A 16,233-nucleotide genomic window follows, 5' to 3' on the forward strand; every position below is an offset into this window, starting at 1 on the left:
CTGGAGAAGGGAATTGCTGAGAGCTTTAAGTGCCACTGACGTCCTTCAAGCTGTGCAAAGAAATAAAGAAATGAGCCACCTGCACTTCGGGCTGTGTTTGCAGCTCCAACAACACAAACAAAAGGGTGTGGGGATCTGTTTCCCTTAAAATTCTAATAGCTGGAATTATTAAAGACAGGGTTTGTTTTTGGTTTTTTTTTTTCTTTTTGGTTTTGGTTTGGGTTTTTTTGGGTTTTTTTTGTTTTTGTTTTGTTTGCTTTTGGGGTTTTTTTGGTTTTGGTTTTCTTTATTTTTGTTTTTTTTCCCCCTGGTGACTCCAAGATGTTGTTACATTTTGCTGAGGGATTTTACACAAATCACTGAAGAAAAGGGAAAGCCTGAACTTGAAATGAAAGGCAAACTTGGCTGTGATTTCCTGCAGAGTGCTCCCAAACACAGGAAAAGGGGTGGGGAGCTGACAGGACCTTCTTTTGTGCAGTATTTGGAATTTTCCAACGTTTTCCAGCTCACAATGCTCAAGAACTAGAGAAAAAAATCCACCAATCTTGGCAATAATTTTCCATCTCCACCTGGAATCAAACATTCCCACCTTATCATCCAGCTGCCTGTAGAGACTGGCGATCTCCTCATCGTATTTCTGCTTCTCCTCTGTGGAGATGCTGGCGACCACGGGGGTGATGTTATCAATAATTGGGGTGTTATCACAAGGCTCCAGGTTCTTCTGGTCCTTGGCACTGATCTGCTCCTCCTCAGGCACAGCTTCTCCTGCAGGGACACAGTTAAAATCCTACAATCCCAAAATTCCATGAACCTCAGGGATGGCCGTTCCCCGTCACTGAGGGATTTGGGGGAGCAAGGAAGGGCTTTGTGCCACTTCCAGGGATACAAATGACAAGGAAAAGGTGTGGGAAGGTGGCCACCCTCAGGAGGGTGATGATCCCATGGAAATGGAAACTCCAGGGACTCTGTGACCTTGGAGCTCTTTTCCAACCTTAATGAACCTATAAAAACCAGCAGCATATTCAAGACAAGAAGCACGGAACTCCTGGCTCTCCTTTCACTGCCTTGATAGTCAGGATTAGCTCCATGGCTTAACAGAGGTGTAAAAAAAGAGGGAAACCTCCCAAATTCCGGCCTAAAATCTGCTGGCATTTAAATATCTCCTCCTCCAGGGATTTCCAGCTCCGGGATGGACCAGGAGAGCACCAGCACAGCCGGGCTTACAACAATATTCAACTTTTGCCTTGCAAACTCCAGCGCAAACTCCGACTTCCAGAGGTTGCCTGTGCACAGCAGACACATTTCCTACAAAATCCCTGTCCCCAAGGAATATTTTCTCCAGAGGTGAGGGCTGGGTGAGCTGCTCATGGCAGAAATTTTAAATCCACCCTCACCAGAGGCTGGGGAAAGCTCTGGGAGCCCCTGGATGCTGCAGGCCTTGCTCAGGGGGTGGGAAAGTTACAGGTTTTTTTCCTTTTCCAGGAAAAACTCCAATATTTTACCTCCTGAAAGCTTTACCAGCCATTCCTCTCACCAATTTATCTCACTGGCAGGGGAGGAGGTCAACAGGACCAATATATCAAACCCCAGAAAGGCTGAGTGAGGCCCCAAAGCAAAACAAAAAAAGGCAAGAAAAAGCAGATTTTTGGTTTTTTTTCTAGCTTAAAGCATGAAAAAGTGGAATTTGAAATCAAGCAGCATCACCTCTATCAAGGTACCTCCCTCCAAATATTTTCTGCCCTATTTCTGAAGGCTTGGTGGTATTTTGTATCATTAATAAGGGAAATGTGAATTGATTTTTGGCTGCTGGACTCCACTGGAGCGGAGAAGGAAAGGAGGGTTTGGTTAAAATGCAGGGCCTTGTACACAAAGAATATTCCTCAGGCTGTGGAGGATCCACCAGGAGCTTCCCAAAAGGAAAGTTTAATTTCTCATTCCTTGGATGAGAACCTGCTGCCTGTAAAACACAGAAAAACCTGGGAGCTGAAATCCTCAGTGAGAACTGAGCTCATCCATTCCCTGCTGCCCTTCTCTTTTGTACAATAAATCCTTAATTCCTGAAATAAGCTGGAATATTATCCAAGATGTGATTGCTGTGACAGTTCCCTTTGTAAAAACCTCCATCCTTCCAGAGGATGGGATTGCAGAAGGCCAGGAAATAAATCAATAATCTTTGGAATGGAGAGCAGCAGCATCCAGGGAGGGGATGAGGATATTTAAACAAAAGGATCCATCCAGGCTTTTCTAAAAATAAAAAAAAAAATCAGCTTTGGGTTGGGGTTTTTTATTGTTGGTTTGGAGGTTGATTTTTAAAATGTGAAATAATTCAAACTAAGGCTGGTTTGCTAAAATCATTTGCCAGCGTTCCAGATTAAATTAGATTTTAAAAATTTGCTTTTCAATCAAAATTCTTTCATTTGTGTGTATCCATATTCTCCTGTCCCATCCTACAGCTGATGTTACAACCTACGCTGAACAGCCACTCCCCACGTTTCTCATCAGAAAATTGGCTGTTCTCAACAAAAATTTTCATTTAGAAGCCACAGGAGCAGACAAATGGTGATTCTTCCAACCAGATGCCACTCCCTGTCATTGTACTAAAGGACTAATTATTCTAATGTGAAATTCAATTATCAAAAATCCCACAAACCAAGGTCCAATTACCTTAAAGCACAGTGATTCTCATGCCTGAGGAACAGAGGTATTTAAAACAAACCAAACCAGTAGAATGGCTTTTTTTCTTTTTTTTTTATGATCATTAACAATATAACAATTAGTGATGCCTCCTGTGTTCTCTACCCTGAAATCACTAATTTTGGCATTTTCACTGGTTTCTCCTACAAATAGCTGCTGGTTTCCCTGCTTTGTGCTCCCTCACCTTCCATTATTATTATCAAGTGTGAGTTACAATGTGAGTTCAGATTCAGTGATCAGACACAATTAATCAGAATTACGATTTAGGGCAAGATTTCAACACAGATGCACCCAGCTCCCAATTTTTGGCACCTACCATTCCTCCACCTGTTCAGCTCCAGCTCCAGGTGCTGGATAACGTTCTTTAAACTCTTGTTTTTGTCTTTCTCCTTCTCATACTTCTTCTTCCACTCCTCTGCCGTCAGCTCCAGGTTCACAGACACCGTGTTCTTGATGGTCTTGGCCCTGCACAACAAAACCCAGGGCAGCTGCTTCGGGATCCTCATCCCAGGGCAACAGTGGGGAGTGGGAATTCTTCCCTGACACAGGGGGAATGAACAGGGGAACTGTGGATTCCTCATCCCTGGGAGCGGGGAAGGAATTGAAATGTGGAAAGAAGGAAGGAGTTGTGAAGAGAAGGAATTGGGGAAGGAATTATGGAAGGAAGGAATTGTGGAAGGAAGGAATTGTGGAAGGAAGGAATTGTGGAAGGAATTGTGGAAGGAAGGAATTGTGGAAGGAATTGTGGAAGGAAGGAATTGTGGAAGGAAGGAAGGAATTGTGGAAGGAAGGAAGGAATTGTGGAAGGAAGGAAGGAATTGTGGAAGGAAGGAAGGAATTGTGGAAGGAAGGAAGGAATTGTGGAAGGAATTAATTGTGGAAGGAAGGAAAGGAAGGAAAGGAAGGAAAAGAAAGGAAGGAAATTTCCTGCCTCCCTAGGCAAAAATATCCCAAATTTCAACCCTCCTAACAACCACCACCACTTTATTACTGTGAAAGTGCTCAGCTCCAACCCAACCCAAACAATTGTGCCAGGAAATGCAAAGCAAGCAGAAAACAATGCCCAGCACCTACTCCAGCAAATCCACGTTGAAAAGGGAGACCAAACCAATCACTGTGAATTAAAAAAGCCTCAGATCTTTGCCCTTCACTGCTCAGACACTGAGTCCCTTCAAATGCCTCCAGAATAAAGCAGAGGATAAGGAAAAGAACAACAAATAAACCCCCCAGCAGTTTATAAAGCTCCAGTGATTTGCACTCTGTGGCAAGCAGGATTTTTATTACCTTAAGAGTCTTTTTTAAATAAGGCTGTGCTTTTAAAATAATTCCTAATGGTCAGGGTTTACACCTTGTCTCTTCTAAAAGCTCAAGTTTCCACTCATTTAACTGTACCAGGGAAATAAAAAAAAAACCCACCACATCAGGAAGTTTCTCCTGATGATGGATGAAGCCCTTACTGACAACTAAAATTAAAAATTAGATAAAAACACAAGAAAAGATGGAGTGGAAAAAGAAAAAGCTGATTCACTACTATCAGAGGAGCACTTGTACTGTTTGATCAGTACAAGAGCTCCACTGAAGATGGATTTTATTCCTGACATTTATTTTAATGGTGACATAATTCTTCCTTTTCCCAGGAAAAATGGAGGAATCAGCAATCAGCCGTGAGTCATGGCCCTCCCTTTAATGCCATTGAGTCGTGTCACACCAGAAAAATGAGACACAACATCCCAAGAGCCTGGAAAAGAATCCCCAGGAGACAGTTCCCACCCAAAATCCTGCCAGAGAACTCTGTGCATGGATAATCCATGGGCTGCTCTGCACACACCTCCCAGGGAAGCACAAATGATTTCCTTCCTGACAATTCAATGCTGTCCATGAGGAACTCCTCACAAATATTCCCCTGTTTTCCCATCCTGGTCCTCAGTGAGGATCCAAATGTTCCACCTCCCAGGAAACTGCTGAGTATTTAGCCAGGATGTGCAGAGTCAGTCAGAAAACTGCTTTGCCTCAAAAAAAAAGGCAAATTTCACCAATTACTGGAAAGAGGAATGAAAGCAGGCAGGATTTAAACTGAAATTGAACTTGGAAGCTGGAGTTCAGAGCTCTTTATTGAATTCCTGCATCTCAGGATGTTTGTTTTTGCTCAACACGTGGTGTGAGCAGTAGAAGTCTGGATCTTCAGTAGGTAAAGATCAAGTTCAGCCCACAAAGGGGGGAATAAAAACTACACAGCAACTCTTTAACCTGATTTTGTTCATGGCCACTGCCTCTTTCTGCAGCCCAGAAATTCGGTGTGGTGGAAAACAGCCCAATTTTAAACCAAGACAAAGGTATTGTATCCTCAAACTGTTCAACTCTCTTTCAAACACTCCTAACTTGCCAGTGTTTTTCCTTTCTGCTACTACACAAATCAAACAAAACGAGTAATTTTCCAAAGGACCTGAGTTCTCCTCAATTACCACAAAAGCAGTAATTACATAATGAGCCTGACCTATTTCTGCAAATTTTCCTGATGCATTTCATATCGTTCTTATCAATAAACACACATGGAAGGGAAATCTTTCTGGATCCTTCCATACTTTTTGTTCCTAAATTGTCAAGATCCTCCAAACATCAGATCCATGAGCTACCATGGCGAGCTCTCAAAGCTGGCAATATTACAGAGTCCACACTCTTTAATTTTCCTAATTTTTAAAGATATTTTTTACAACCATAACAATGATCCCTGAGGTGGAATTCAAGGAGACACCTCCTAAAAGCATCAACAGATAAAGCAAAACTGAATTTTTCCACAGAAAACTGCCCAGGGCCTTTATCTTTCCCATAAAACTTAAAGGAATTACGATAACACTTTGTACTTATTGCAGGAAAATCAAACAGGAAGGAATTAAAAAATTCCTTCTAAACATCTTTCCATGGATTTCCCAATCCTTCCCCACTTTCCAGCTCCTCTCTGCTCCCAAGCAGGTTTCAATCTTTCAAATTAACACCGATTTTCCTGTTCCCACTGGAAATAAAGAGCCAGCTCTCTGAATTTCTCCAGTTTTTTAGCAACTCCACGAGGATTCCCAAGGCCTGGGGATGCATCCAGGCTGATCCCAGCAGGACTCACCTCTGGCCAAACATCAGGGTGGACTTGGTCTCTGCCTCGTTGAAGACGGAGGGGGAGCAGCAGATGACGATGGTGGTCCTGCAGTTCCCACCCAGGGAATCCTGCAGGATCCGTGTCATTTTGCTGTCTCGGTAGGGAACGTGGGTTTTCTGATCCAAACACGAGGAAAAGACAAGAACAATTCTTTTTAACCAGTGTAGGAAGGGAGAACGTTGAGTCCATGGCGACAGGAGTCGCGATTTGTTCTGGCTGTGCCAAGATCTGACAACTGCTCCAGTGACATCACTGAGAATTAATTCCTTATCTCAGGCACAACAAAGTCTTGCTGCTTTGTGGCTGCTCAGCCAATCTTTTCCCCCTTCAGAACTGAAATGTTAGCTCCTTCTTTCCTTTTTTATTTTATCCTGTGGATGGCAAAGAACCAGATAAATAAAAACCCCCCATCACCCCCACGGCCAGGATTACTTACAGTTCCCTCTGCCAAGGCCGAGATCACATTGCCCAGAGCAGACAAAGACTTATTGATATTTTTAGCTTCATCCAGGACAGCCCCCTCTGCTCCAGTTTTGCTGACCTGCCAAAGAGAACAGGAAAGAGTCAACACAAAGCTCCAGCCCTGCAGAGCTGCGCCTAAAGATGCTCCTGGAGGAGCAAAACCCAGCTCAGCTCAGCATGGGCCAGGAGAATTTCACATCAACTTTTTATATCAAATTTTTATATCAACTTTTATAACTTTTCTTTCATTAGTACAAGCCTGGAATAATTCCACTTTTCTTCCACTCCAAGAGCAATCTGTCCCTAATTTTATTCAGGGAGAAGTCTGTGCTCACCTGAGGATATTTGGGAATCACTTCCAAGGCCGAGCTGGGACAGGGAGCACCACAGGGAGACTCTCAGCAGCCCCAAAATGAACATCTGGCCTTTGTATTTTGCTTTCATGGACCAAAAAATATAAAAAACCATAGACTTTGCTCATGGCCACTGCCTCCTTTTGCAGGCCAGAAATGACACGTGGTGGAAAACAACCCATTTCCACACCAAGACAAATATATTGTGTTCTACAACTGCTAAATTCTGTTTTACACACTCCTAACTTGCTGGTATTTTTCCTTTCTGCTGCTACACAAATAAAACAAAATTTGCATTTTCTAAAGTATCCAAACACAGGGTAAATCCATGTATTTTTATCTATATTAAAACTATCTGGACTTTCACCTCAAAATGCCCCATGCTGTGAAGAAAAAGCGGTTGTGTCTTTTAAGAAGGCAACCTACCCAAGAAATCCACATTTGGGGTTTTTCTGTACCTTGTCCAGACATAACAAACCACAAAAGTTGATTTTTTAGAGCAGAGGGGTGCCTGTCCAGCCCTTCATTTTATAAACATCATAAAGAGCTTGTAATTTAGCATCTCTACACAATCGTAGACATTAATGTGGTTAATTACTCTGACAAATCACTCCTGCATGGTTTATCATGGGTTATCAATTAATGTGCCCCCAATGAGCAACACAAAATCCCAATAAAGCTGATTTTGAATGCTCCAGAAGGGATCAGAATGAGAACTGGGAAACATTTTTTATTCACAGCACTGTTCTAAACCATTACTCTTTTGGCAAATAGATAAAAGTCATTTTCTTGGGTTTATTTTTCTCCACTGGAAAGCAGAAATGGTCCCTAAATCAAGATTTAGGGAGCTTTGAGTAGACTTGAGAGCTGCATTAACTGCTGGTATTTCATTGATTTAATATGTGAAATAATTACAATAATAATATAGTAAATAATATATAATCTAATAATCTAATATATAATCTAATATATAATTTAATAATGCAATATATATAAGAATATAATCTATAAGAATATAATCTATAAGATAATAATACATAATCTATACTCTATAATATAAAAATATATTATAAAAATATAATCTAATATAATGTAATATAATGTAATGTAATGTAATATAATGTAATATAATATAATATAATGTAATGTAATATAATATAATATAATATAATATAATATAATATAATATAATATAATATAATATAATATAATATAATATAATATAATATAATATAATATAATATAATATAATATAATATAATATAATATAATATAATATAATATAATACCAGGACGTGACAATATAAGCAAGTTAAAATATGTCTAATTATAAAAAGTATAAAGAATATTAAAATTTTATTATAAAAATATTAAAAATTATATAGTCTATAAAAATATAAATTATATGAAAATCACATTCCTTTTCTCAGCTACACAGATGTAAATTTATAAAAAATATATATATATTAAAATATATAAAAATACACTGGTTCAACTCCTCCATTGTAAATGCAGATTTTGGGGAGGGATTGCCTTTCATGCCAATAATTCTGATTTGCTCCTTTTCTCCATCCCACACTATAAAAAAACCTAATTAAAATAGCCTTACTCATGATAATCTGAGGTGAGAGCTCTGTGAAAGCTCTGTGAGACTCCCTCACATCCTCAGAGGTGCAGGAAAAAGGAGAATTTACCTTCTCACTGCCAGCCAAATCCACCAGGTAAAGCTTCCCACTGAGTTTCTTCTCCGTTTCCACGTTCTCCTGTTTGATGTTGATGAGGAAGATGCTGTGGCTCCTCGAGCTGTGCTCATTCATATCTGAAATCACAGGGTTTTTTGTTAAAATGCCTTTCAAACCCACAGAATTCCCAGATCCCAGAGAAGCTGGGCAGGTCTCGGTGTAACTCTGAAGTTTTCACCCCAAACACACAATTAAATTAAAATTCTGAGTGGTTTCTATTGCTTGTGCAGGTAAAAATCCCCCTTTGCCCAGGTCACAGGTGAGACACAGGTTCAGCCTGCACTGATTTGAGGTTTGATTGTAACCATGTCATGCTGGAATTTCATAAAACAGCAAAAAAAAAAAAATACTAAAAAAATCACTTTCACATCTGTTTTCTTCATTTTCTCTGTTACCATAAACCCACCTCCACCTTTCCCCCCTTCCATCAATACTCAGATTTATCTGAATTCCCTTTATCTCCACATTCAGGGGTTTTTTTTCCCAATTTTCTCTTTGCCATTTCAGCCCAGTAAAATACATTTGTCAAAACTTCTCTGTGAGCACCAAAAGCAACAGGAAAAAGGTGAATTTGGGTATTTTTGTTAGAGAAAATAGCAGGAACAGTAGGAGGAAATGTTACTCAGAATAAATTTCTACCAGTATGATGGCAAAAAAGCAATATAATATCTACCAAAGCAAGAAGGCAAAGTCAGAGAAACAGAAAGGAGTTACCCAGGGCATCAAAAGAAATCAAATTAAAATTAAAAATAAAAACACAAAAAACCCCAAATATACACAAAATACCACCCCATAACCAAGAATATTATTCTATTCTATTCTATTCTATTCTTATTAGTTATAATTATCTTATTATTGATAATATATTATCTTATTATTTATCTTATTACATTATCTTATCTTATTATCTTATTATATTATCTTATAAGATAATATAATATATTATCTTATTATTTATAATATTAATATTAATTAATATTATTTAGTTAGTATATCCTTCATATCACTAGAATAATAATTATAATGATATAATAATTATAGCAATAATTACAATTTTATTCTATATTATATAATATTAATAGAATATTAATATTATATGTTATATTATTACTATAGTATTCTATATCATTATGTATAAAATAATATATTCCATATATAATATATATTATATTATATTATATTATATTATATATAGAATAATAATTTTATAATAAATAGGAAATTATTCACATTATAATAATATATCTTATTTTATTTATGTATAAAATTATACTTTATATGTAATGCAATATATATGATATGATATGATATGATATAAAATGATATATGATATATAAGATATAAGAATGATATGATATGATATGATATGATTTGATATGATATGATATGATATTATATTATATAATATGATATAATGTAATATGATATGATATAATATAATATAATATAATATAATATAATATAATATAATATAATATAATATAATATAATATAATATAATGTAATATGATATGATATAATATAATATAATATAATATAATATAATATAATATAATATAATATAATATAATATAATATAATATAATATAATATAATATAATATAATATAACTTTATTTTATTTTATTTTATAAACTGAGGTTCTGCCAAATCCACTGCTTGCACCAGGGACATCTTCCAGTATAAATTTGGGAAGAGGTCCTTTAATCCCCACTCACGCAACACAAAATCAACAAGTCTGGATTATTTTGGGGTTTAATTCCTTAAGATTCATTTGTTTTGCCATCACTGGAACCCAATCCAAGGCCCTGCTTTGCTGGGATAAACGTGCAGAGGTTGGGAAGAGCCCTGCTGCTGCTGGACCAGGGAATTACAGCCCAAAGGAAAATGTAACTCCATCAATTCAGCTCTTTATCATTCCAAAACATCTCCACCCTGAGCACCCATCCCTGCTGTGATGTTTAATTTAATAAATTAAATTAATTTAAATTAATAAATGCCATTTAATGCCAGCCAGAATTCCCAGTTGGGAGCTGAAGGTCGGCGGAGCCTCCGCACAAGAGCACGGCCAGTGAACTGAAATTGCCGCAATTCCAGCGTGAAATCACCCCCAAAGCGACTCCAGGTCCTTGAGGGACGGGAGGGAGCAATAAATCCCTCGGGAGCCCCTCTGGAGAGAATTCCAGAGAATTCCAGGGACACTCACTTGTCACGGCCACGTGCCGGTTGGCCTTCCCTTCATCGATGACATCCAGAACTTCCTCAGGACTGGACACAAACCTTTCTGTACAGCCCTGGGGACAGGCAAGGGGGAATCAGGAATTCAGCACAAGGAACGCAATCCTCCGGAGAACCAGGATCCCACGGGATCCTCGGCGAGGCAACAGACCCAAACCCGCCCTGGGGTGACTTCCAGGGGAAATTTGGGAGCCAATTTTTTTCCACAGGATTTTCCACAGTGAAATCTGGACACACAGCATGAAATTTTCCACAGAAAACATGGAATGATACAATATATCTTCTTAATTTGGGTTGGATTTCACACCAAATTTTCTCCCTCAAATTACAAGATAAAGTGCAAAATCCTTCTCTCCCAACGCAATATTACTCAATAAATTATTTTATCAATTTCTTTTTGCTCCTCGAGATGAGAACAAACAGAAAAATATTATATATACATTATTTAGGCTCACATATGTTCGTATCAAGCATATTGCATTCAAGTGAGGGCCCAGAAAGTCATAAAACAAATTCCTAACCCAACCAATCTGTTCTGAACTATTGAAGATTACAGCATCCATGCTGCAAAATATTAAAGAACAAAATTCTTCAAGTTGTTCCCTTTCATATCTGACATGAAAGGGGAATATGAATACTTAAAATTTAACGGCATCCTAACAAAATGGCAACGTTCAAAGTCAGGAGAATAAAACAAACACGATTCAAGCCCATTAATATTTCAGGAAACTTGTTTAAACCCAGGAACCAACACAACTCGAACATTTCAAGGCTTCAAACAGGAGTTGAATTATTTCAGCAAAGACAGTGGATGCAAATGGAAATTTGTAAAGAAATGCATTTGTGGGAAAGAATGAAAAGCTGAAGATGAAATTATTCTTTTACCTTAACATAGGGGACTCTGTTTTTATCTTCATGTACAGCGAGGTTTGTCTTTGACACTGGAGAAAGACGTGGAGATCATCAGGAATAATGCAGAGGTAATAAATAAAGTGTCAGCTCCAGGCATGACAGACACATTTTGGGGATGGGAATTTGTAAATGAGATCAGCATCCCCCACTCCTTATAAACCTCCAGCATTCCTGACACACAGAAATTGCTTCCTGCTCTGTCAGTCTTGGACCTGTTCATTGAAATTTAACTTTGGGGCACAAAAGCTTTTGTTTATTGCTTGGGTGAATTAAATAAACCCAGACTAAGCTGGGCTTTGGCAAAGCAGAAGAGACAGGAGAGCAGCCTGGAATTCAGAGCAGATCAGAGCCACATTTGCAGACATTTCTACCTTTGCAGACATTTCTACCTTTGCAGACATTTCTACATTTAAAGACATTTCTACATTTAAAGACATTTCTGCATTTGCAGATATTTCTACATTTAAAGACATTTCTGCATTTGCAGATATTTCTACATTTAAAGACATTTCTACCTTTGCAGCCATTTCTGTCGTCACACTAATTACCAAAATCCACTTTTATTAACGCACCACACGCAGAGGTAGAGCCGTGAGCTGTGAAAGAAGCAGCTCCTCCCCACCAGACTGCCTGACAGATCATTCTAAAGCACCCCCTGCCTTTTTAAATCAGTTTTCCTTGAAGAACACCCATTGCCAAGGAGGCCCAGCCCTGCCTGGCGGGCTGTGAAATTCACAGCAAAGCGCGTGCTCTGCAGGGGCAGGTGCACAGGAGACACATCAGATGATTGGAACTGCAACACTCTCGGGTTTAAATTTAATCCTCTCCCAAATAAAGTCACTTTTTCCTGCCAGGCTTTGGTTCCAAGCTCTGGATGAAGCCAAGGCAGTCACGTAAGAAACACAGAACTTACCATCGAGCAGGTCCCTTATTTTGTCCAGATAGATCTCAAAGTAGGAAACCTAATTAAATAATCACAAACATCACAGATTTAAACCTTGCTGATTTCATGTCTTGCTGTCTCTGTGTTTCCATCACTGTCAAAGCACCAAACTAAAAATAAAAACCCGCCTCCTACACAAGTTTGAATTCCATCTTTCACGGGAACACGTTTGTATCTTGAGTGATTTACAAGCCATTGATCTTCCTCCATTTATCAATGATTCATCAGGAAAGTACACAAAAAAAACCCCTGCGGGCAAACCTTATCTTTTTTTTTTTAATTTATTTTTGGTAAATAGGCAAAATTGAGAAAAAATATTGAACTGAATCAAATCAATGCAGCTCCTGCCATATCTGTGCAGGGTCAGGTTTGAGGATTGTAAAAATTGGTTTTCACCCCCCCCAAAAACCAGAGACCACCTTTACCATTACAATTTCCACAAGCCTCAGCAATATATATTAAATTAAACTTTTAAATGAAGCACATGTGACAGTTCTGCCTTGACTCAAATCCAAGGAAGAAAATGAAAATGAGATTTGCTGTAACAAAGAGAGACAATTGTCCTCAAAAAAACCCAAAAAAAACAAAAAAAAAAGGGAGGAGAATGATTGAATGAATGAGTCTCTTAATAAAAGGGGATTTGGCTCACAGGGGAAACAGAAATATGTGAAAGGACTAGGCCTAACCCTTCCCTAATTAAGGTTTATCCAGATGTTTATCCAGATCATTTAGCTGGAATAGCACATGTCAATAAACTCCTGGTTTAGTCCTGGTAAAGTCTCATTTTCTCTCATCTGAAAAATAATGTCTGGGCTTTTTATACAGATGAGTTGAACTTTCTAGGTGAAACTGCTATTAAATACAGATATATTTTGCATTTTTGCCTTCTCCTTTTAAAGCTCTTCTCTGGACCAGCTGATTCCAACAGCCCAGTTAGGCCAGACTTAATATTTTACATCGAAACCCAACACTCCTACAGAGCAGAGACCAAATTCTAAATGGATATCTAAACAGAGAGGGAGAGGGGAAAAAAATGTTTTTACCATTAATTTCCAGTGCTGGTCCAGTCCTGAGTGTGCCAGTTTGGTTAAACCCTGGCTGCTGCTGCCAGAACATTTCTCTCCCTGACAGCTCCTTGTCCCTGCTGCCCAGGGAGCTTTCCTGGGAGAAATTCATCAGCTCTGCTGGGAAACCTCTGGAAAAATCCCAGGATTTATGGGACAGGCCAGGAATTTCCTGCAGCTTGGGGTCCTCATCTTGGGTCAGCACCCAAGGGCTGCTTGTGTGGAACTGCAGCAGCCACTGAAAGCTTTCCAGAGGAGGGAATCAGTGTGGAAATTCAGAGGAGTTTCTCCATATTTTACAGTCTAAGGTCTCTATTTCATGGTGTATTTGTAATATTTCTTCTGTCTGTACCTCCTTGTACCCAATACAGAGCTGAGCCCATCCAGGAGCTGGTTCAGAGGTACAAGATGATTAAAATAAACACACAAATATTCTCCTGGGAGCACTCCAAAGGATTTAATGCAAACAGCACTAAAAAGTCACTTATCTCTAAAGGCACAAAAAGGACAGGGAGCTCTGCTCTCAGCAGGAGAAGGGACAGTGGCTTCACATCTACCTGTGCTCAGCTACTCAAATATTTAGGTCTGGTTTAGTTTTGGGGCAGGGATGACACAGAAATCTCCTTTTCCCTGCAATCCATGGCAATTTTACTGATGTCTGCTTGGAAAGAAGCTGCAGCCTGACCCCAGCTCTGCCAGATGGAGCAGAGCCCCCCACAGCTGAGAGCTCCCCAGGACCCCAGATGGGCAGCGGGAGTTAAAGGTCAATCCCAAACATTTGGGAGCTCACATGGCTGGGATCAAGGGAAGGACATGGGAAAACACTGGACCACCATCAGAAGGAGCCCCATGCACCAGGAATTCAAAAATCACTTCTAAACATCCTTCCATGGATTGCTGGACCTTTCCCCGCTTTCAATCCCTCATCCTGGAGATGGATGTCAGGATTTTCCCAAATGTACTGTGGCTCCGTGGTATTTATGGTCAGAACCAGCAGGCTCCAGTCTCTGGAGGAGCTGCAGAAAATCAATATTTGGCTGCCCAAAGAGTGGTTCCAGCAAACCTGAGCTGGACATGCACTCCAGAAAAAAAATCCAACTAGTTGCTTGAGGTGATTTCTAGGATTTCACTAACAAATATTGGAATTTGCGCTGTAAAAAAGGGATGGAGGGGGAAAAACAAAACCCCAAACCCACAGAACATCCCAAGACAGATTTCCCACAGGCTTCCTGCCACTTCCAAGCCTTTACATAACGTGTCACTCCACATTTACCTTTATGTGGAACTCCAGGTTCTCGTCCATGGAGTAGATGTGATCAAAGATGTCGTGTGCGATCCTGGGGATGATTCCCATCAGCTGAGGGTCGTGCAGCTTCCCCTGCAGACACAAAACCCCAAAATTTCTTCCTCAGGGAGTAGACAAGAGGGAGATTTATCCAAATTTTCCTCTTCCAGAGGGTCCCCATGAATGTTTATTGCTCTAGGGGGGATTAACTTGGTGCTGGTGCTCAGAAAAGGTGGCAGAACAAACTTCACCCTTGGAATTCCTCACCCCACAGATGACCCTTGTGTCCTGCCAGCTCCTTTCCAACGCTCTCCCCAGCTGACAAACACAACAAAAATCCAACTCCCAGCCTGATCTCCCTGTTCAACCAGGATTTGGGGAATTTGTCAGTGACAAGAAGCATTAAAACATCCTGCTCCTCCTTCCCGCTGGGCTGGGGGAAGATCTGGCTTACGGGGATTTGGGGATTCCAGTCAAATATTCCAAATCTGAGCCCGCCAGGGCTGTTGCAGGCAACTCAAAACCCCCTCCTGTTTTCCATATTCACTTCCACAAACGCCTGCCCCTGTTCTTTTAGGAACTGAATATTCGCTCATCTCAAAAAATTCCCCTGCCCTGCTCGCGTTGGCACCTCCGGGAGAGGCAGCGCCACCAAAACGGGGTCAGAAAGGTAAATTTGAGATAAAAGCCTACTCTGCCCACAGCTTCCACTGAATTGTTGCTTCCAAATGTTTCATGAAACTGCTTCAATGTGGAAGATCCCATCAGAAGATTCCATCAGAACACGCAGTTTGGAATCTCTGACACGCCTCTGGAATAAATCTTTGTCCGACTCAAACTGCCCCCGTCAGCACAAAAACATTCTTACTCCAAATACTGGTAGGGAATTCTTATGGTTTTGGAAAAATATACACAGTTCCCCATCCTGGGAGGGCAGATTTGATCTGTAATTGATAAAAATTATTAAGCACCAACTGTTTTTTTAGCAAAATGCACCTAAATGTGTTTTTTATGATGATGTGTTTGTCAGTGACTACTGGGTCACACTGAATCTGTTGTCCCAATCTTTATTAGCATCCTTAAATATAGTCTAAAATATAGACTTTTATATATATAAAATAGTATATAAAACATATATATAATATATATATTGTTATATGTAATAATATATAATATATTGTTATGAAGCAGATAACAATATATAATAAAAACAATATAAAACATTTAAATACATCTATCAATATATAATTATATATATGGTAATATAATAAAGTACAATATACAATATTTTACATAACTATTGTTTTATTATTTAAATTATGTATTTTATATTAGATATTAATTATATATCATATATCATAAATAATAATTATATATTATATAGTGTATATTG

General features: G+C 39.1%; 1 protein-coding gene across 3 annotated transcripts in view; it reads right to left on the reverse strand.

The window, feature by feature from the left end:
- Nucleotides 1–16,233, reverse strand: part of KIF5C (kinesin family member 5C) — a 70,778-nt gene that overhangs the window by 25,129 nt on the left and 29,416 nt on the right. For all 3 annotated transcript variants that reach the window (XM_088059067.1, XM_088059065.1, XM_005519586.2), the window contains exons 4-12: nt 14,829–14,933; nt 12,462–12,510; nt 11,522–11,577; nt 10,605–10,692; nt 8,352–8,476; nt 6,279–6,383; nt 5,810–5,958; nt 3,011–3,159; nt 590–765 (exon numbers count right to left, since the gene is read on the reverse strand). In XM_088059067.1, coding sequence (XP_087915193.1) covers nt 590–765; nt 3,011–3,159; nt 5,810–5,958; nt 6,279–6,383; nt 8,352–8,476; nt 10,605–10,692; nt 11,522–11,577; nt 12,462–12,510; nt 14,829–14,933 — 1,002 coding nt within the window. The remainder of the gene's footprint in view (nt 1–589; nt 766–3,010; nt 3,160–5,809; nt 5,959–6,278; nt 6,384–8,351; nt 8,477–10,604; nt 10,693–11,521; nt 11,578–12,461; nt 12,511–14,828; nt 14,934–16,233) is intronic.

The sequence above is a fragment of the Pseudopodoces humilis genome, chromosome 8 (genome assembly GCF_049639895.1).
Source record: "Pseudopodoces humilis isolate 2021_Gansu_Grassland_sample_001 chromosome 8, ASM4963989v1, whole genome shotgun sequence".
Taxonomy (NCBI): Eukaryota; Metazoa; Chordata; class Aves; order Passeriformes; family Paridae; genus Pseudopodoces; species Pseudopodoces humilis.